Genomic DNA, 16,276 nt, shown 5'->3' on the forward strand with positions numbered 1-16,276 from the left:
TCCTGGGTGTATACAACACCCAAACCATTGGAGGCATCATGTGGTGTATGCGTTCAATGGTTAACATACCAACAATATAAGACCGGAAAACCTGTAAAGAAAAAAAAAGCGGGGAAAAATAAACTAGACAGGTGATAATTAGAGTATATCAATATTGTTTTCTTTAAAAATACATATATAGAGCAAATACACACAGAAATTTGCGGTGATAATTACTTCACTTAGAGATCATAATTATTAGGAGGGAGGGCTGAAAAGTATATTCAATATTTTTGTAGAAACAAATTCTATGCGGAAATATTGGCTGCAGTCACAAAATTGGTACTTCCGACATTATTAACGATTACAATTGCAAATTTTGCCCATGAGCATTCCACTAAGGAACAGGGCGCAAACTTCTCACATATCAATGAGTGCAGTCCGGTTCAAGTTTAAGCTCAATGATAAGGGGCCTCCCTTTTATAGCTGAGTCCGAACGGCGTGCCTCTTTGGAGAGATGTTTTTACATGGCATAGTACCTCACAAATGTTGCCAGTATAAATAGGGGAAAACCACCGTTGAAAAAAAATTTTTTTTTCTGATGTTCTCGCCAGGATTCGAACCCAGGCGTTCAGCGTCATAGACGGATACGCTAACCTCTGCTAACTTACGGTGGCCTCCAACGATTACAATTATGATAACGATTTATTTTATTTGTGACTAGTCGAACCGGGCCCCCTCCCCTGCGCCTTCTTTAACTCTCTAATATCTTTTTAGGGTGGGGACACTTCGCCCTGAATGCGGATATCGAATTAGTGCCATTGTAGCCTATGACGCTGAAAGCGAGCTGATGTTCTGGGGTGTGGATAAATGTGTTTTATAGAGTGTTCTTAACATTTCGAAGATTTCGCCTGTGGCTGATAAATATGATCCTTCCATGTTAGTGTTTGATTAATAATTACACCAAGATTTTTTGCTTTATATACCTGTTTCCAATTTGCACAGGGTATTCGCACACCGCATCCTGGCAGGGGTTTGAAAAAATAATGAATTTTGATTTGTTTGGATTTATGTGCAATTTGTTTTCCATATCCCACATGTTGATATTTCTTAAGTCGGTGTTTAGCTTCTCTATTCCATGAAATAGTTCTGTCTTTGAGCAATTCAGATAGATTTGTACATGGTCCGCATAGATTTGGATATTTGAATGTGTCAGTCTGGTTGGCAGTTCATTTATATACATACAAAATAGAATCGGTCCCAAAATGGACCCTTGAGGAACTCCCTGCATTATATGCAATGGTGTGGAAACGCGATGTCCTACCACGACAGACTGGACACGATCCCGTAAGTAGTTAGATATTGGCTTGGTTGCAGTGCTTGGAAAGTGGAAAACATGTTTAAGCTTTCTGCATAGTATGCTATGGTCAACACATTCTGATCTAGCAATACAAGACAGGAAAGCATTCCATCATCCAAACTTGATCTTACTTCCTCGGTGACATCGATAAGTGCAGTTATACAGCTGTGCTTTGGTCGATAGACAGTCTGATGTCTATTTGAAAGAAGTTTTTGTTTATGTAAATACACATATATCTGCTGATGAACAACTCTTTCAAAAGCTTCTGACAGTAATGGTAGGATTGATATGGGTCGATATTCGTTTGCAGTTTTGGGGATTGGCATGACTTTAGCATATTTCCAGCTCAAAATTGTATGAAAAATATGTGTTACGAATGGCAGTATAATCTTTAATATAATTTTGATAAATTTTGGATTTATGGTGTCTAATCCTACATCATCAGACTTTATAGACTGGCAACATTTTGCTACATCACTGGTGTATATGCATGATAATTCAAATGGAGAGTACATTCGATATGAGCAGAATTGGACTACCTATGTTGGTGGACTACCAATGGGAGATGATGAGCTTTGGGCATTTAAGTTATGTGGCGCTTTTATCAAAGCTTCATTAATTTTATCAGGTTCCCTAAATTTTATTAGTGGTGTTTTTCACCGATTCCCATTTCTTGTATAGTTTTCCACTTCTTTTTTGTATTTGTAGCATTTTAAAATTTGTTGGCATAGTAGATTTTTTTGCTTCTCTCTATTGGCTTGTTGGCCTCAGACCTCAGTGATCGAAATTATTCATGCAACAGAGGCATCTTAAACATTTTCCATCTTTTGAATGCAATATCTCTTTTGTTTATTAATTCTTTTATAGCTGGGTTACACCAAGAATTATTTCTTCGACTTCTTGCACAAGGCATTTGCTGCGAAACTGCACAATTTTGTAAATATCGAACTTTATCATTAAAAAATTCGAGTTGTTCATTTGCTGAAACCATGGCAAACATTTCGTTCCAATTTATTTTACAAAACTCTCTCGTAAAAGTCCCATAACACATATTGTTAAAATTATAAGATTTTATTGGTTCTTCTTCTTGTGGTGGTTCAGCATTATACGTTAAGAAAATAAGAAAATGTCCAGGAGACGACTATTAGTGTTTGCAGTGAAATGCGTTGGGGTGCTTGTATTCACGGATTGCATACCCATTTCGGTAAAAGAGTCTATAAGTGCCAATTCTCGGAAAAGATTCGAATTCAGATCACCACCAAGTACAATTTCATCATAATTCATGGACATATCAAGTAAAGTGTCTATTATTGAGTCATATGGTATGGATTTGTTTGGTCTATAAATACATCCAAGAAGCAACTTGTGTGAATTTGCAATTGCTTCCACAAATATTGACTCTAGGTTCTCATCCGTGTCTGATTTTCGAACAACCTTACACGGGAAGTTGTTCCTAACATAGATAGCGACTCCAACTCCTAAGGAACATCTGTCGTTTCGAAAAACTTTAAAACCATGTGTACCAATCATTCAATCTGTCACAGCGGGGCTAAACCAAATTTCGGACACATAGATAATGTCGACTCCTGACGTTTCAAATATATATCGAAATTCATCAATTTTTCGAGTAGTCTCTGCGCATTGATGTGGCAAAAAAATAATGTCTTTATAAATAATAATGAAAGTATTTGTTTCAGTATAAAGTATGAACAGATAGTGATTGAGAGATTGTACATGAAAAAGATTGTGATTAAAAAATTCTCCAAGTTAGAAAGGCTTTCGATTAATAAAGGTTCTCCATTTGTTGTGGGTTTGACATAAATTAAACCTCGGTATGAATCTGTTGATGCAATCATATTTTATTTTCTCAGGTTTATAGCAGCTTGTAATATTTTAAAACTCATCGATGTGAGATTCTCTTTAATTTGTATTGAGTTATCTGATGAGTGAATATCGAAATCTCCTGGCAAACCTTTTGCTTACACAACTGAAATTCAGCCCTGAGAAAGAAATAAGAAATTTTGAATTATTGAAATTAAGATTTGGAGAATTTCTACTGCATAATTATAAAGTTATGCTTAAGGATATTGCGGATTCGAAACGCATCAACGTCCATATACACAGTGATCCTAAATATGTGGATCGTGAGTTGAGTTAATTTGATAACAAACTTCTAACCTTTTGTTTAAAATACTCTGCTTTTATAGAAAAACAGTTTGATATTTCCTCCTTGATAATATCGGCCCAGTTTTGGCCATCATTTAACAAGGAAAGCATAGAATCACCCGCACCTATAGCCAATGAGTTTCAAAAATACACCAAGTCCTATGAGGAACATAAAGGCAAACGCACATTGAATTGGCTCAGTGTAACGGGTAAAGCTTGTATAAGCATTGAACTGGGCGAGAGAGTTTTGGACATGACCGTTGCTCCCACACAGGCAGTAATTATATACCATTTTCAAACAAAAAGTAAATTTGAATACCTATGACTTAAAAAAAAAATTAAGTTGGGTTTGTTTTCTTTTGCTGTGTATGAAGATGAATGGTCTTTGGATGACTTGAGCTCTTTGGTAACAATACCCCCCTTGGTTTTAAGAAGGCGTATGGCCTTTTGGCAATCGCATGGCATAATTGTAGAATCCCAGCCGGGAGTCTAAAAGTTGATAGAAGATGATATACCCAATTCACAAAAACTGCCCATCAATGAGATTATCCTTCGGCGATAGGATAATGAATCTACCATGGCCAGGGCCTCTGATCAGAGAGAAGAAGAATTACAAGTAAGTTTTTTTTTATAAGGATAAAGATAGCATATCCGCCTATGAGCTGAACGCCTGGGTTCGAATGGCGAGAACATCAGAAAAATTTTGCAGCTGTGTAAAAACTTTTCCCCAAAGAGGGGTCGTACTGCGGTACTCCGTTCGGACTTGGCTATAAAAAGGAGATCCCTTACCATTTAGCTTGAAACTAAAATCGGACAACACTCATTAAAATGAGAGAAGTTTGCCCCTGTTTCTTAATGGAATGTTCATGGGTAAATTTGCATTTGCAAAGGCCAGTGATGCAAAGAAATTTTATTGTATACTATTACGCCAACTTCAAAAGACATGAATGGGGGTAAAAACATGAAGATATTTTCAATTTATAGCCGTTGAAATAGAGCGTTGTGATGGTATTCATTATTCATTTGCTGGGCAAAGGAAGGCTATGATTTTTTGTTTTTACAATTTCCTCAAATCGAAATGTCTATCTATGAAATGAAATGTCAGTTGTTAAACTGTGATTAAAAGTGTAAGCAGAAAAATTTTGTAAATTAAAAAAAAATTGAAAATAATGAAATCTGTAAAAGAAAATCGAAAATACTCAATGTGGGCTGCATAAATGAAGTAATCAACTGGTTGAATCCAGATTGGTGGACAACGGAATCCGAAAATAATTCCATAATTGAAATGCCATCGAATTACAAAACTGATGAGGATTTGGAGAAAAATGGTGATGATATTTTTGGAAATATTCAGAGTTGGAGCAAATTAAAGGGATTTTATAATGTATTAGACAAACTTCATGATGAAGTTCGAACTGGAACTGGAGTTGGGAATGATGTCTTGAAAACAGAATCGGAGAATGATTTAGATAAAGAGGAAAATGTGGATACACCTACTTTTGAATATGTAGAACTTTTGGACGTATTGGAACAATTAGGAGGAAAGTTTTACGATATCGACATGCTGATGAAAAGTGTAAGAACAGCAATAAAAGATGGTGACATTCTCCTAGACGCAGAATCTGAGGATGAGTTCTATGAGGATAAAGAAAATGGTTATTATAATATTGAAGAAAATGTTGTAAATAAAAAACTAATGCAATATGAATTCAAGGATTATTCGTTTGGATATGAGGATGCCGTCATAGCATCTGAATCGGAGGTAGGAATCATAGGGCATAACGATGATGACGGTCATCTTAAAGATCGTGATCTTAGTTCCGAATTAGAAAGCTTAAAAAGATGGCGGTCAAATTTAAGTGATAAAATCCGCGGCAAAGGTTATGGGAATGAACAGAATTCCTTCTTTGAGTCTGAATGCGAGAGGGATTTTCATGGAGACATGGAGCATAAGAATGATGATGACATAAATTCAGAAGATTATGATCATCGTGCCGAATTAGAGAGCATACGTGAATGGTGGTCAAAAATGGTTGATAAAATCTTCATCAAAGGTACAGAGAATGAAAATGATGATTCCTCCCTTGAGTGTGAATCCGTAATTGATTTGAAAGGAGCTATAGAAAATTATGTTATTAACAAATTAGAGAGCTTGAGAAGATGGCTGTCTCATTTCGAAGACCAAACAACAAATGGACTTGATAACGCCATGGTGTATGAATCGTTAAATAGGTCAAATGAAATAGTCGAATTTGATTACGGTGTGGAGGAGGATGAATCCTTCAATGACTCCAAAACCATATCCGAATTTGACTATGATGGAGATGCAGAAGACAATGGTGATGAGGATCAATTTTGATTAACTAAAGAAAATTATTGACATAGGTTTAAATTAGCCATTTTAACTAAAAGTTTGTATACTACAAGGTAGGTTAAAATAAGTGGAATGAAATTAGTGATTCCTTTACCAATATTTCATTTAATTTTATTTTAGCAGTAAAGACGCTTAGAAACAGACATAGGACTAATTTAGCTGTAAAGATGCTAAGGCGTAGACGTAGGACTAATTGTGATGATCTGAAGAAGAACATTGACATAAGTTTGAATTAGCCGTTCTAAATAGGAAGTTTGTATACTGCAAGGTAGTTTAAGAAAAATGGAATGGAGTTGGTAATTCCATTATCAATATTTCATTTATTTTAATTATATTTTAGCATAACAATATACTTAGATGTAGGGGTAGGACCAATTGTGGTGATTTGGAGCATTGACATAGGTTTAAATTTGCCATTTTGACTAGGAGTTTGTATACTACAAGGTAGGTTAAAATAAGTGAAATGGAGTTAGTGATTCTATTATCAAAATTTAATTTAATATCATTATATTTTAGCTTGAAAAGATTCTAAGGCGTAGGAGTAGGAATAAATTTGATAATCTGAAGAAGAAAATTGACATAGCTTTGAATTAGCCATTTTAAATAGGAAGTTTGTATACTACAAAGTAGGTTAAGAAAAACGGAATGGAGTTAGTGATTTTGTTATCGATATTTCATGTATTTTAGTTATATCTTAGCTTCAAAAGTTTCTTAGGTGTGGGCATCGCGAATTTCAAACATAAAATGGGCGATTTTAGAATTCTTAGTCCAGGGATTAAATTGGGGAGAAAATTGTGTCATCTAAGTGAAGAAATTAGGATCGCATAAGATTGCTTTGGGACAATATTGTATCCAATCGCTGACCTTATGATAAGTGTTGCTCTAACGGATGAGGACAATGCTTATTGAAATGAAATCTTATAAACATATGTAGAATATAATTGTTATTGAATTCTTATTAATAATTTCTTTGTTTCTCTTTTTTATTATTTGTTTTTTTCTAATTCCATTAAACCAGAATTTTACAAGAATTTTTTGTCTTGAATTTAACATTAAAAAACTAAATCTTGTATTGAAAATTCAATTTGGGTTTGTGTGTTTGTTCCGTATACACTCAAAACGGCTGAACCGATTACCTTGATATTTTCACAGATTATGTAGGTTGATCGGGAAGGAAACATAGACTATATAATTTTTTGATATCGGGAGGGGGTGGACCCTCCCCCTTACCCCAAAAGTCCTACCAAAAAATAAAAGTGGACCGATCGGGACAATATGGTATTCATATGAAAAGCATTATAGAGTAGAGTACGAATTTCATAATAAAAGTTGGGTCCAAGTACCTGGGGGCCGCCCCAGCCCCAAAACCCCTTAAAATAGAATTATTTGACGATCATGACAATATCGGACTCAAATGAAAGGTATTCGGAAGCAGATTACGAATGTGGTCACGAAGTAGGAATAGGCGTTATAATTTGTTGATAACGGAAGGGGGCGGACCCTCCCCCATTACCTCAAAAACACCATCCAAAATCAAAAGTGGACCGATAAGGACAATATGGGAATCAAATTAAAAGTATGCGGGAGCAGATTACGAGTCTGGCATACAAACTCATGTCGAAGTAAAGGGTGTCACCCCACCCCCACAAAAACGGCCAAAATGGGACTCGGTTTGTTTGTTCCATATAGACTGAAAAACGGCAGAACCAATTTTCGCATATTGTGTAGGTTGGTCTGGAAAGAAACATAGGCTATATAATTTTTCGATACCGGACGGGGGACGGACCCTCCCCCTTATGCCAAAAACATAACTCAAAATCAAAAGTGTACCGATCGAGACAGGTATCAAAAGAAATCAAAAGAAAGGTATTGGAGAGAATAATATCAATATGGTTTCGAAATTTTTGTTTAAGTACCCATCGGGCCGCTCCAACCCCAAACCTAACCCAAACGGACATATTTGACGTTCGTTTCAATATGGAGCTCAAATGAAAGGTATTCGGGAGTAGATTTCGAATCTGACATACAAAATCAGTTCGAAGTATAGGGGGTCACGCCACTCCTCAAAAACGCCATTAGACCCATTATGACTATATGATACTTGGCTGAACGGATTTTCTTAAAATTTTTATAGATTGTGTACGTTTGTCTGGAAGGTAACAGTCTATATAAGTTTTAGATATCGGGTGGAGTCACAACAAGGGTATCAAAAGAAAGGTATTCGAGACCAGAAAGCAAATATGATATTAAAAGTTGGCTCCAAGTATCCAGCGCCCCTTATTTTTGCTGGTGTACTCATACCGTAGGTATCGTGTTTCAAATTATTGTAAATACTTTATTTTTTAAAACTGTGTGGGGCCAACGGTCATGTTACAACTCTCTCGCCCAGTTCAATGCTTATACAAACTTTACCTATTACAGTGCGCCAATTCAATGTGCGATTGCCTTTATATTCCTCATAGGACTTGGTGTATTTCTGAAACTCATTGGCTAAAGGTTCGCGTAATTCTACCCTCTCCTTGTTAAATGATGGCCAAATTTGGGCCGATATTATCAAGGAGAAAATATCAAATTGTTTTTTTTTTTATAAAAGCGGAGTATTTTAAATAAAGTTTAGAAGTATGTTATCAAATTAACTCAACTCACGTTCGACATATTTAGGATCACTGTGTATGTGGCTGTTGATGCGTTTCGAATCCGTTATATCCTTAGGCATAACTTCACAATTGTGCAGTAGAGATTTTCCAAACCTTAATTTCAAATTTCTTATCGCTTTCTCAGGGCTGAATGCCAGTTGTGTAAGCAAACGGTCTGCCAGCAAATTTCGATATTCACTCATAAATAATTCTTTACTGCCAAAGCTATCCACGACCATGGTGATGATATTGGTACAACGTGAGGTATTTACAGCTCTTGGTTGTACGGAATTTTCCAGAACAAAAGGATCGGGTTGCCAATTTTCCCAATTACTGAGTTCATCGTTGACATTGCCTGCGGTACCACCATCTTTGGTCGCATCACCTTTGGCCAGTTCTTCCGACAAATCGGTGGGACCTGATTCAGTTTCAGTTAGACTTGTAACCACACAACGTAGAGTACCACTACGTTTTCTTATTGTTTCCAAAATAACTCCACTGCTGTCCAGTTAACGTATGGCCTTGATGGCAGCCACATAGCCAATTAAAATATCCATGGTATTTACCCCCGGATGTAAAATGCTTATCTCCAATGAGGTTTTCAAAGTGTTGATAATCTGACGCCTTATGTTAATCTTTTCCATGCATATACTGAGATCTTTAACGGCTGGTATGGAATCCGGAAAATCTAAAAAATTTCAAAATGTCTAAAATTAGAGGTTTTACGACACATTATCAATTCCACTAGTTACCTATAATAAACTTGAAAATTGGTTTATTACACTGATGGCATAATTTTCATAAACATAAAACGTCAGCTTGACCTTTAAACTTTGTATAGCATCCGAGGTCCGAGAGCTATCATCGACATGCATAGCATCCGAGGCCATGGACTTGCTGTGGAAAACTTGCTTCAGCCAACTAATGACCACATCGTCGAGCCACTAAAATAAAAAATGTCTTTAGTATTCTAGTTACTGAATTTTTAATAAAAGAAAAATATACTGTTAGCAAGGCCTTCAAATGGCTTCTATGGTGGCTTTATGCGCAGCTGTACTAAAAGTGTCATTGATTGACCTTCCAAACGATCTAACAGTTCCAAATCAACTCACTTTTGATTAACTTCATTAATGGTCTGCAAAAAGACACTGCAGGGTATTCCGGATTCCTGCAGGGTATTCCGGATTCCTCCAAATCTTCGTTGTCTGAAAAGGAAAACAAGAAAGACTTCGTGCAGTTTACAATGCAAAAATAGATTTCTACTAAAAAAGAAATGGATTTGAAATTTTTTCTCCATACTTTTGGACTTGAGAACTCCTACTTAAAAAAATCACTTCCTTCATATTCTTACCTTGCCCAGCCTGATCAGCGGTTTGATGTAATTTAAAAAAGACTCAAAAGAACACACTATAAAACGAAAAGACCACGTTATTAAAATTTGTGTGCAGTTGGGATAGCAACGAAGACCGCAACAATTCATTTAGCTTTGCCAACGAGTGGCTGTGATCTGTTATCTCTCGTATTGAGTCCAATTTTTCAAGACCTGATAATTGGGATCTAGACCTTTGACGGCATTTACAAAATTTGTAAACAGTTTATACTGAAGTTGTAGGTCATCCGCTGTTTCGCTTTCGCAATCAAATTTTGAAAGAGTTTGTGTGTGTTTAAAACAAGACCAAAAGGCGGGAGTTAATTTGTTGCGAACAAAGGAGCCAATTTCAAACCATAACACTTCGTAAACATACTCCCAGGGTTCTTCACTTTCGCTGCATAAGTCGGGTGTCTCCAACTAAAAATGAAATTGGGAAAAAGAAAATTATAAATGATAAATTTCTAATTTCAATATTTTCTTGACATTCACAAAGCAGGAGCAATTGCCTAGCCAAACAATCACGGTTTACATGCGGAGTCGCGCAGTAGTTAAGCTTATGTGCTTCAACTACACGACACATGCCAGAATGTCTAAGGAGCATATCTAAACATCTGACTTTGCGGAGTAACGGACCGTTGAGAAGTGACACATAACGAAATTACTGATAAACTACTTAGGAATGGATCACCAATGGGACACATCCAACTCACACGGTCGGTAAAATCTTCTCCGTGCAAGTCCCTTATTGGATGGGATTTTAAGGCTTACATTTTAAGTGTGACATTACTCTGCTCCAGATATTTTTGTAATTTTTGTAAAATATGCAGATGCTCACGGCCTTATTAGATTTGAAATAGGTTTATTTGACATATTTCCTTTATAGAACTGTCAAATAAAACTATTTTAAGCCTTCATTAAGTTTTGTGAATAAAATCGTTATCTATCAAATGTATCCCGTTGAAAAGGCAGATTTGCCGATACGATCTAATTGCAAAAATGTTAAGATAATGTAGCATGGACATATAAACAAGACTTTGCCATAGAAAATATAAGACCAAATCTGTGCTAGGAATAGGATTTTCGACTAGTGAGACGTTATCATAAAATAAATTGATTCATTTCCGCGGTGTCTTCTTTTTGACGTTCATGATGAAAAATTACTTACACACTCTTTATTATTAGACAGGTTTCGCTAAAATCAGACCAAACTATTTCCATTTTGGAAACTTATTTCTTAATTTGTTTACGTTTTCCCAGTTTGCCGGATTTCATTGTTATCGATTTCGATTATTTACTGCCGATAGTGATAACTAGGCAAAATTATACGAGGTAAAGACACTAGCCCAGCTGATACAATTTTCCAATTCCAAAATTATTTGGAAATCCCAATAGAACGTCAAATACTTTGTTTGGATTCATGGCGAAACAATTAAAAGTGGTTTCATGGTTTTTTTTTCACATTTTGTTCCCTTTTTTGCATTTTAATAGGCTTAATTTTTATTTTACACGTTTATAATTATAAATCTTTTGATCCTGTGGCTGCTACTACATGATAATACGAATATAAACTAGAATGTCAATTAGGAAGTGTTCAGAAATTTGACAGCCAAGTGGGACTTTGCGCAACTACATATATCGTTGCAATTTCAACAAAAATCCACCCCTTCGAAATTAATAAATAATTAAACACAAAACTATTTAAAAAACGAACTCAGCTTTTATTTGTACAAATAATTTGATTTTGTAGTATTTTCGTTGGCATAAGTTAAATAAACACAATTTTCCAAAGGTATTGCCAGCATCTTCCACTTGTATAAAAATAATGTTGTTGTAAGATCAAAAGCGAAACACTTTCTTTCACAGTCGTAATTACTGCGTACAGATTTATAGCTTGTTATGAAAGAAACATTTTTTTTATTTATTTTAGAAGTATATTTATTTATATATTTATATACAAATAGTTTCTTATTTATGCTTCCACAAATTTTATTTTTTTCCACTCCAAGAAAGTACATGTGAGCAAGATCGTTAACACTAACAAACACTTAGTTGCAATTAGGAGCTTGGCGATCGCGTTTATGAGACCACCTTTAATTGTTTCGCCATGGGCTTTATCGAAAAATTCGTTTGCAGGTACGCAGCTCAAATGAAATTTTCTTTGCGTAACAGGGTGACATATTAGGCATTGGTGAATTTTTCTTGCAACTACGAATAAAAATGTATTTGTAATAGCACCATGCAACATGAAATAAAGTTTTTCGCAAATAAAAACAATTAATTACAGCCGATATGTACATTATTTGACAAAAAAATTATTAAAATACAGCCAAAATTATAAATCGATGTTTGTCGCCATCTTGTATCCTACACAACTATTTTTCAGGGGCGACATAAGTGTTTTGGCTGCAACCTAAAATTTCGCTAGATTGCATACTCAGCTTAATAAGTGAATAAACCTTATTTAGGGCTCTCTTAGCAAATCTGTGTCCAAAAAACAGAGTAAACTGGATAAACGCCCGCTTATGTTTGAACGATTAAATGCACACAAAAGTTGTTTGTTAGATATGCTGCACTACAATTTCTGCGTTTTGTTTTGCAGCACATATGGCATATGACTTGCACTAGATAGAAAATATAATACACCAACTATTACCATATTTGAAACTCTTTTATTTATTCAAGACGACGTTACCATGAATCGTTGCCAACAGCTTTTAAAGTTCTGTATAATTATCGACTACTTAGTACCCGTTTAACAACAGGGTTACATTGATGCCGCCAAATCTATTAAAAATGCCATATAAATCAACCATGCTCATATAACGATATTTTTAATTCATTTATGTTATAATCACACTTTGCATTTAGAATTCGTCTGAAGTGGACGCTTCGGGATTCGGTGCATAGTCATCGTTATACTCAGTACAGTTATAACTGTACATTGTTTTTAATTCTGTAATTTTATTACACGTGTTTTTATATACAGTTGGTGGGGACACCAACTTCGGAAGTACAACCTGGCATATAGAGTCGTACTCTGCCATTTCAATTAAAGTCCAAAAAAAAAAAAAAAAAAAATTATGTTATAATGTAAAACGGGTCAATTTTCGAAAAATACAGAGATTTAAAAACCTGTCTATTTAAAAACGCCATCATTCAATTGAAAGTATGAATAAAACCAACTTTCAAAAAATAAGTATGTTGAATCTTATGTTTTATTCTTTTGTTATGAAATTCGAATGCGTCATGTGATGAAATAATCACTTCTTTTTTGTAAACAACCCTTTTGTCATGACATGACCACGATCACAAGCATATTCATGGTTGAGCTAACACATTAATGGATAATATGTTAGGTAAGAAAGATTTAACAATAATAACTTACTGATTTTCTGCGACTCCGAATCGATCTGAACTGATTTTATTTTGCAAATTTATAAGTTCTTGTTTCAAACACAAGAAATTGTATACCTATTCTAAAAACGGTATCTGCGAGACACATGATGTAGGCTTTGAACAGAGAAGCACATGAACAGCCTGACGGTATATTATATGTATTTATGTACATACATACATTTGTATATATGTATATTTAAAACCCGTTAATCCCATTTCATGACATATTAAATCAAGAACAGACATAAGTAACACTACCTTGTTTTGGCTGCAACCTAAAATTTCGCTAGATTGCATACTCAGCTTAATAAGTGAATAAACCTTATTTAGGGCTCTCTTAGCAAATCTGTGTCCAAAAAACAGAGTAAACTGGATAAACGCCCGCTTATGTTTGAACGATTAAATGCACACAAAAGTTGTTTGTTAGATATGCTGCACTACAATTTCTGCGTTTTGTTTTGCAGCACATATGGCATATGACTTGCACTAGATAGAAAATATAATACACCAACTATTACCATATTTGAAACTCTTTTATTTATTCAAGACGACGTTACCATGAATCGTTGCCAACAGCTTTTAAAGTTCTGTATAATTATCGACTACTTAGTACCCGTTTAACAACAGGGTTACATTGATGCCGCCAAATCTATTAAAAATGCCATATAAATCAACCATGCTCATATAACGATATTTTTAATTCATTTATGTTATAATGTAAAACGGGTCAATTTTCGAAAAATACAGAGATTTAAAAACCTGTCTATTTAAAAACGCCATCATTCAATTGAAAGTATGAATAAAACCAACTTTCAAAAAATAAGTATGTTGAATCTTATGTTTTATTCTTTTGTTATGAAATTCGAATGCGTCATGTGATGAAATAATCACTTCTTTTTTGTAAACAACCCTTTTGTCATGACATGACCACGATCACAAGCATATTCATGGTTGAGCTAACACATTAATGGATAATATGTTAGGTAAGAAAGATTTAACAATAATAACTTACTGATTTTCTGCGACTCCGAATCGATCTGAACTGATTTTATTTTGCAAATTTATAAGTTCTTGTTTCAAACACAAGAAATTGTATACCTATTCTAAAAACGGTATCTGCGAGACACATGATGTAGGCTTTGAACAGAGAAGCACATGAACAGCCTGACGGTATATTATATGTATTTATGTACATACATACATTTGTATATATGTATATTTAAAACCCGTTAATCCCATTTCATGACATATTAAATCAAGAACAGACATAAGTAACACTACCTTGTTAAAAACAAACTTTTTTTGACATAGCAACAAAAAAGTCAAGTTAAAAGAGGTTGAAAAAAAAGTATGCCACAGGCAAGGCGTATTTATCAGGTGGCCGCATCAACCCAGCAGAGAAAATTTGTTGGGTGAATTCATTTTTGAATTATAAAATTCATTTTTGAATTATAAAAAAAAATATTTTATAAATTGTGTTTGCTGCTGTTATGGTTTTAAAACGTAGGTTATATAATGGCACGCGTCTAACAACTTTATCACTATCGGCTTTACTCATGGAACTTAGGTCCATTGTGTCGCCCCCGAAAGATTCAAAAAGCGCAGAAGAACACTGATAAAATGTACGTCAGTACAATGCCAGACATAATAATGAAGATTAGGAGCCAACATGCATGACAAAACGGCCAGACGGTCTGATAAAGTTTCCTCCAATATGCCATTTAAAGCTATAGTAGTCAAGAATGACGAAAGGACTATTGCACGAAAATAATTTAGACAGGGAAATAGGTGTATGTGCAGCCACAATCAGCCATAATCAATTTCAGGGCAATCCCATAAGAGGTGCTCAGCCGTCTACGACTCCTCTTTATCCCCACAAATCAAGCTTAAGTCCGTGATGTGTCCAGCACAAGGTCAAAGTCTTGACATTGCAATGACTTTTCAGGACTTTCAGTAGTGAAAGCGGCAGCTCCATCACATCTAGGAGAGGTCCCCTGCACATACCAAGTTACCCAGGATAGGTGAGTAGTACCAACTTGATCTTTCGGGGGTTTACGCCAATTTCGGCAGCATACTATATGCACTCTGAACGGCCACACACCTTGATGAGAACGTCATCCTCATAGCCAACAAACTTTAACCGTCCTCTTCAAATGACCTGAAAATCCCACGTATATCTAAGATCCAAAAAGGTCTACACAACCCCACCTTGTAGTGATTGAGCTTTTACCAAAATCTTCCTATTTGAGCCATACGCTAGTTATCCCACCTATCAACATCAGCTTTCACTTGGCAGCTATCTACGGCTACAATAACCTAATGAAAAGCTATTAAAATCTGGCATATTGCAGGTTTTGTGGGTAAAACCTCTGGAGCTAATTGGAATTTTAAATATTTTTTAATATGTGTTTTCTTGTTTGACACTCAAAAGTTAATAAACTTCTTGCTCTCATTGGTCGAAGCAAATTTGCCGAAAATTCTAAATGTCAAGGCGAATCGAATTTTTGTTCGCCCTGTTTACAAATTTTGACATATCAAGTTCCCAAAAAAGACGCTTTGTTGTAGCAATTCGCCGATGCGGCCACCTTATAAATACGCCTTGGCCTTTGGTTGAATTAAGAATCAACTCCAGAGTTGTTTCCAAAGCCCACTATTAAATACGCCTTGGCCACAGACGTGTTTTGGTCTTCTCTGAAACCTATTGACAATTTAATTCTTCATGGATCTCGAAGTGAAACAATTAATTTTACATGCGAACTATATAGGCTGAGGCAAATTTTTGTATCCGATTGCTTGTACCTATCTTAGAAATTTTATTGTAATAGAAACGCGTCTGTCAAGGGTGTGTTCATGGTCCTGACTGTCTAAAGCTTTTTTACATATACATATATAAGAAGTTAGACCAATGATAATTTACCAAATGTGCAGGGATGATTGCTGAGGTTTACACCATAGGCTGGTATTGCAAGTAATATAAAGCCTATTGATATTGT

The 16,276-nt window shown here is 35.2% G+C and overlaps 1 protein-coding gene across 1 annotated transcript; it reads right to left on the minus strand.

Annotated features, from left to right (window-relative positions):
• Window positions 1-24: 24 nt before the first annotated feature.
• LOC106090891 (anaphase-promoting complex subunit 2) lies at window positions 25-11,144 on the minus strand. The gene is given in 6 exon segments (XM_059368691.1): window positions 25-91; window positions 8,526-9,203; window positions 9,268-9,459; window positions 9,628-9,720; window positions 9,867-10,304; window positions 11,053-11,144. Coding segments are annotated over 2 exon segments (672 nt in total). The 5' UTR covers window positions 9,160-9,203; window positions 9,268-9,459; window positions 9,628-9,720; window positions 9,867-10,304; window positions 11,053-11,144; the 3' UTR covers window positions 25-53.
• Window positions 11,145-16,276: the final 5,132 nt, after the last annotated feature.

This window comes from Stomoxys calcitrans, chromosome 5 (genome assembly GCF_963082655.1).
Source record: "Stomoxys calcitrans chromosome 5, idStoCalc2.1, whole genome shotgun sequence".
In the NCBI taxonomy this organism is placed as follows: Eukaryota; Metazoa; Arthropoda; class Insecta; order Diptera; family Muscidae; genus Stomoxys; species Stomoxys calcitrans.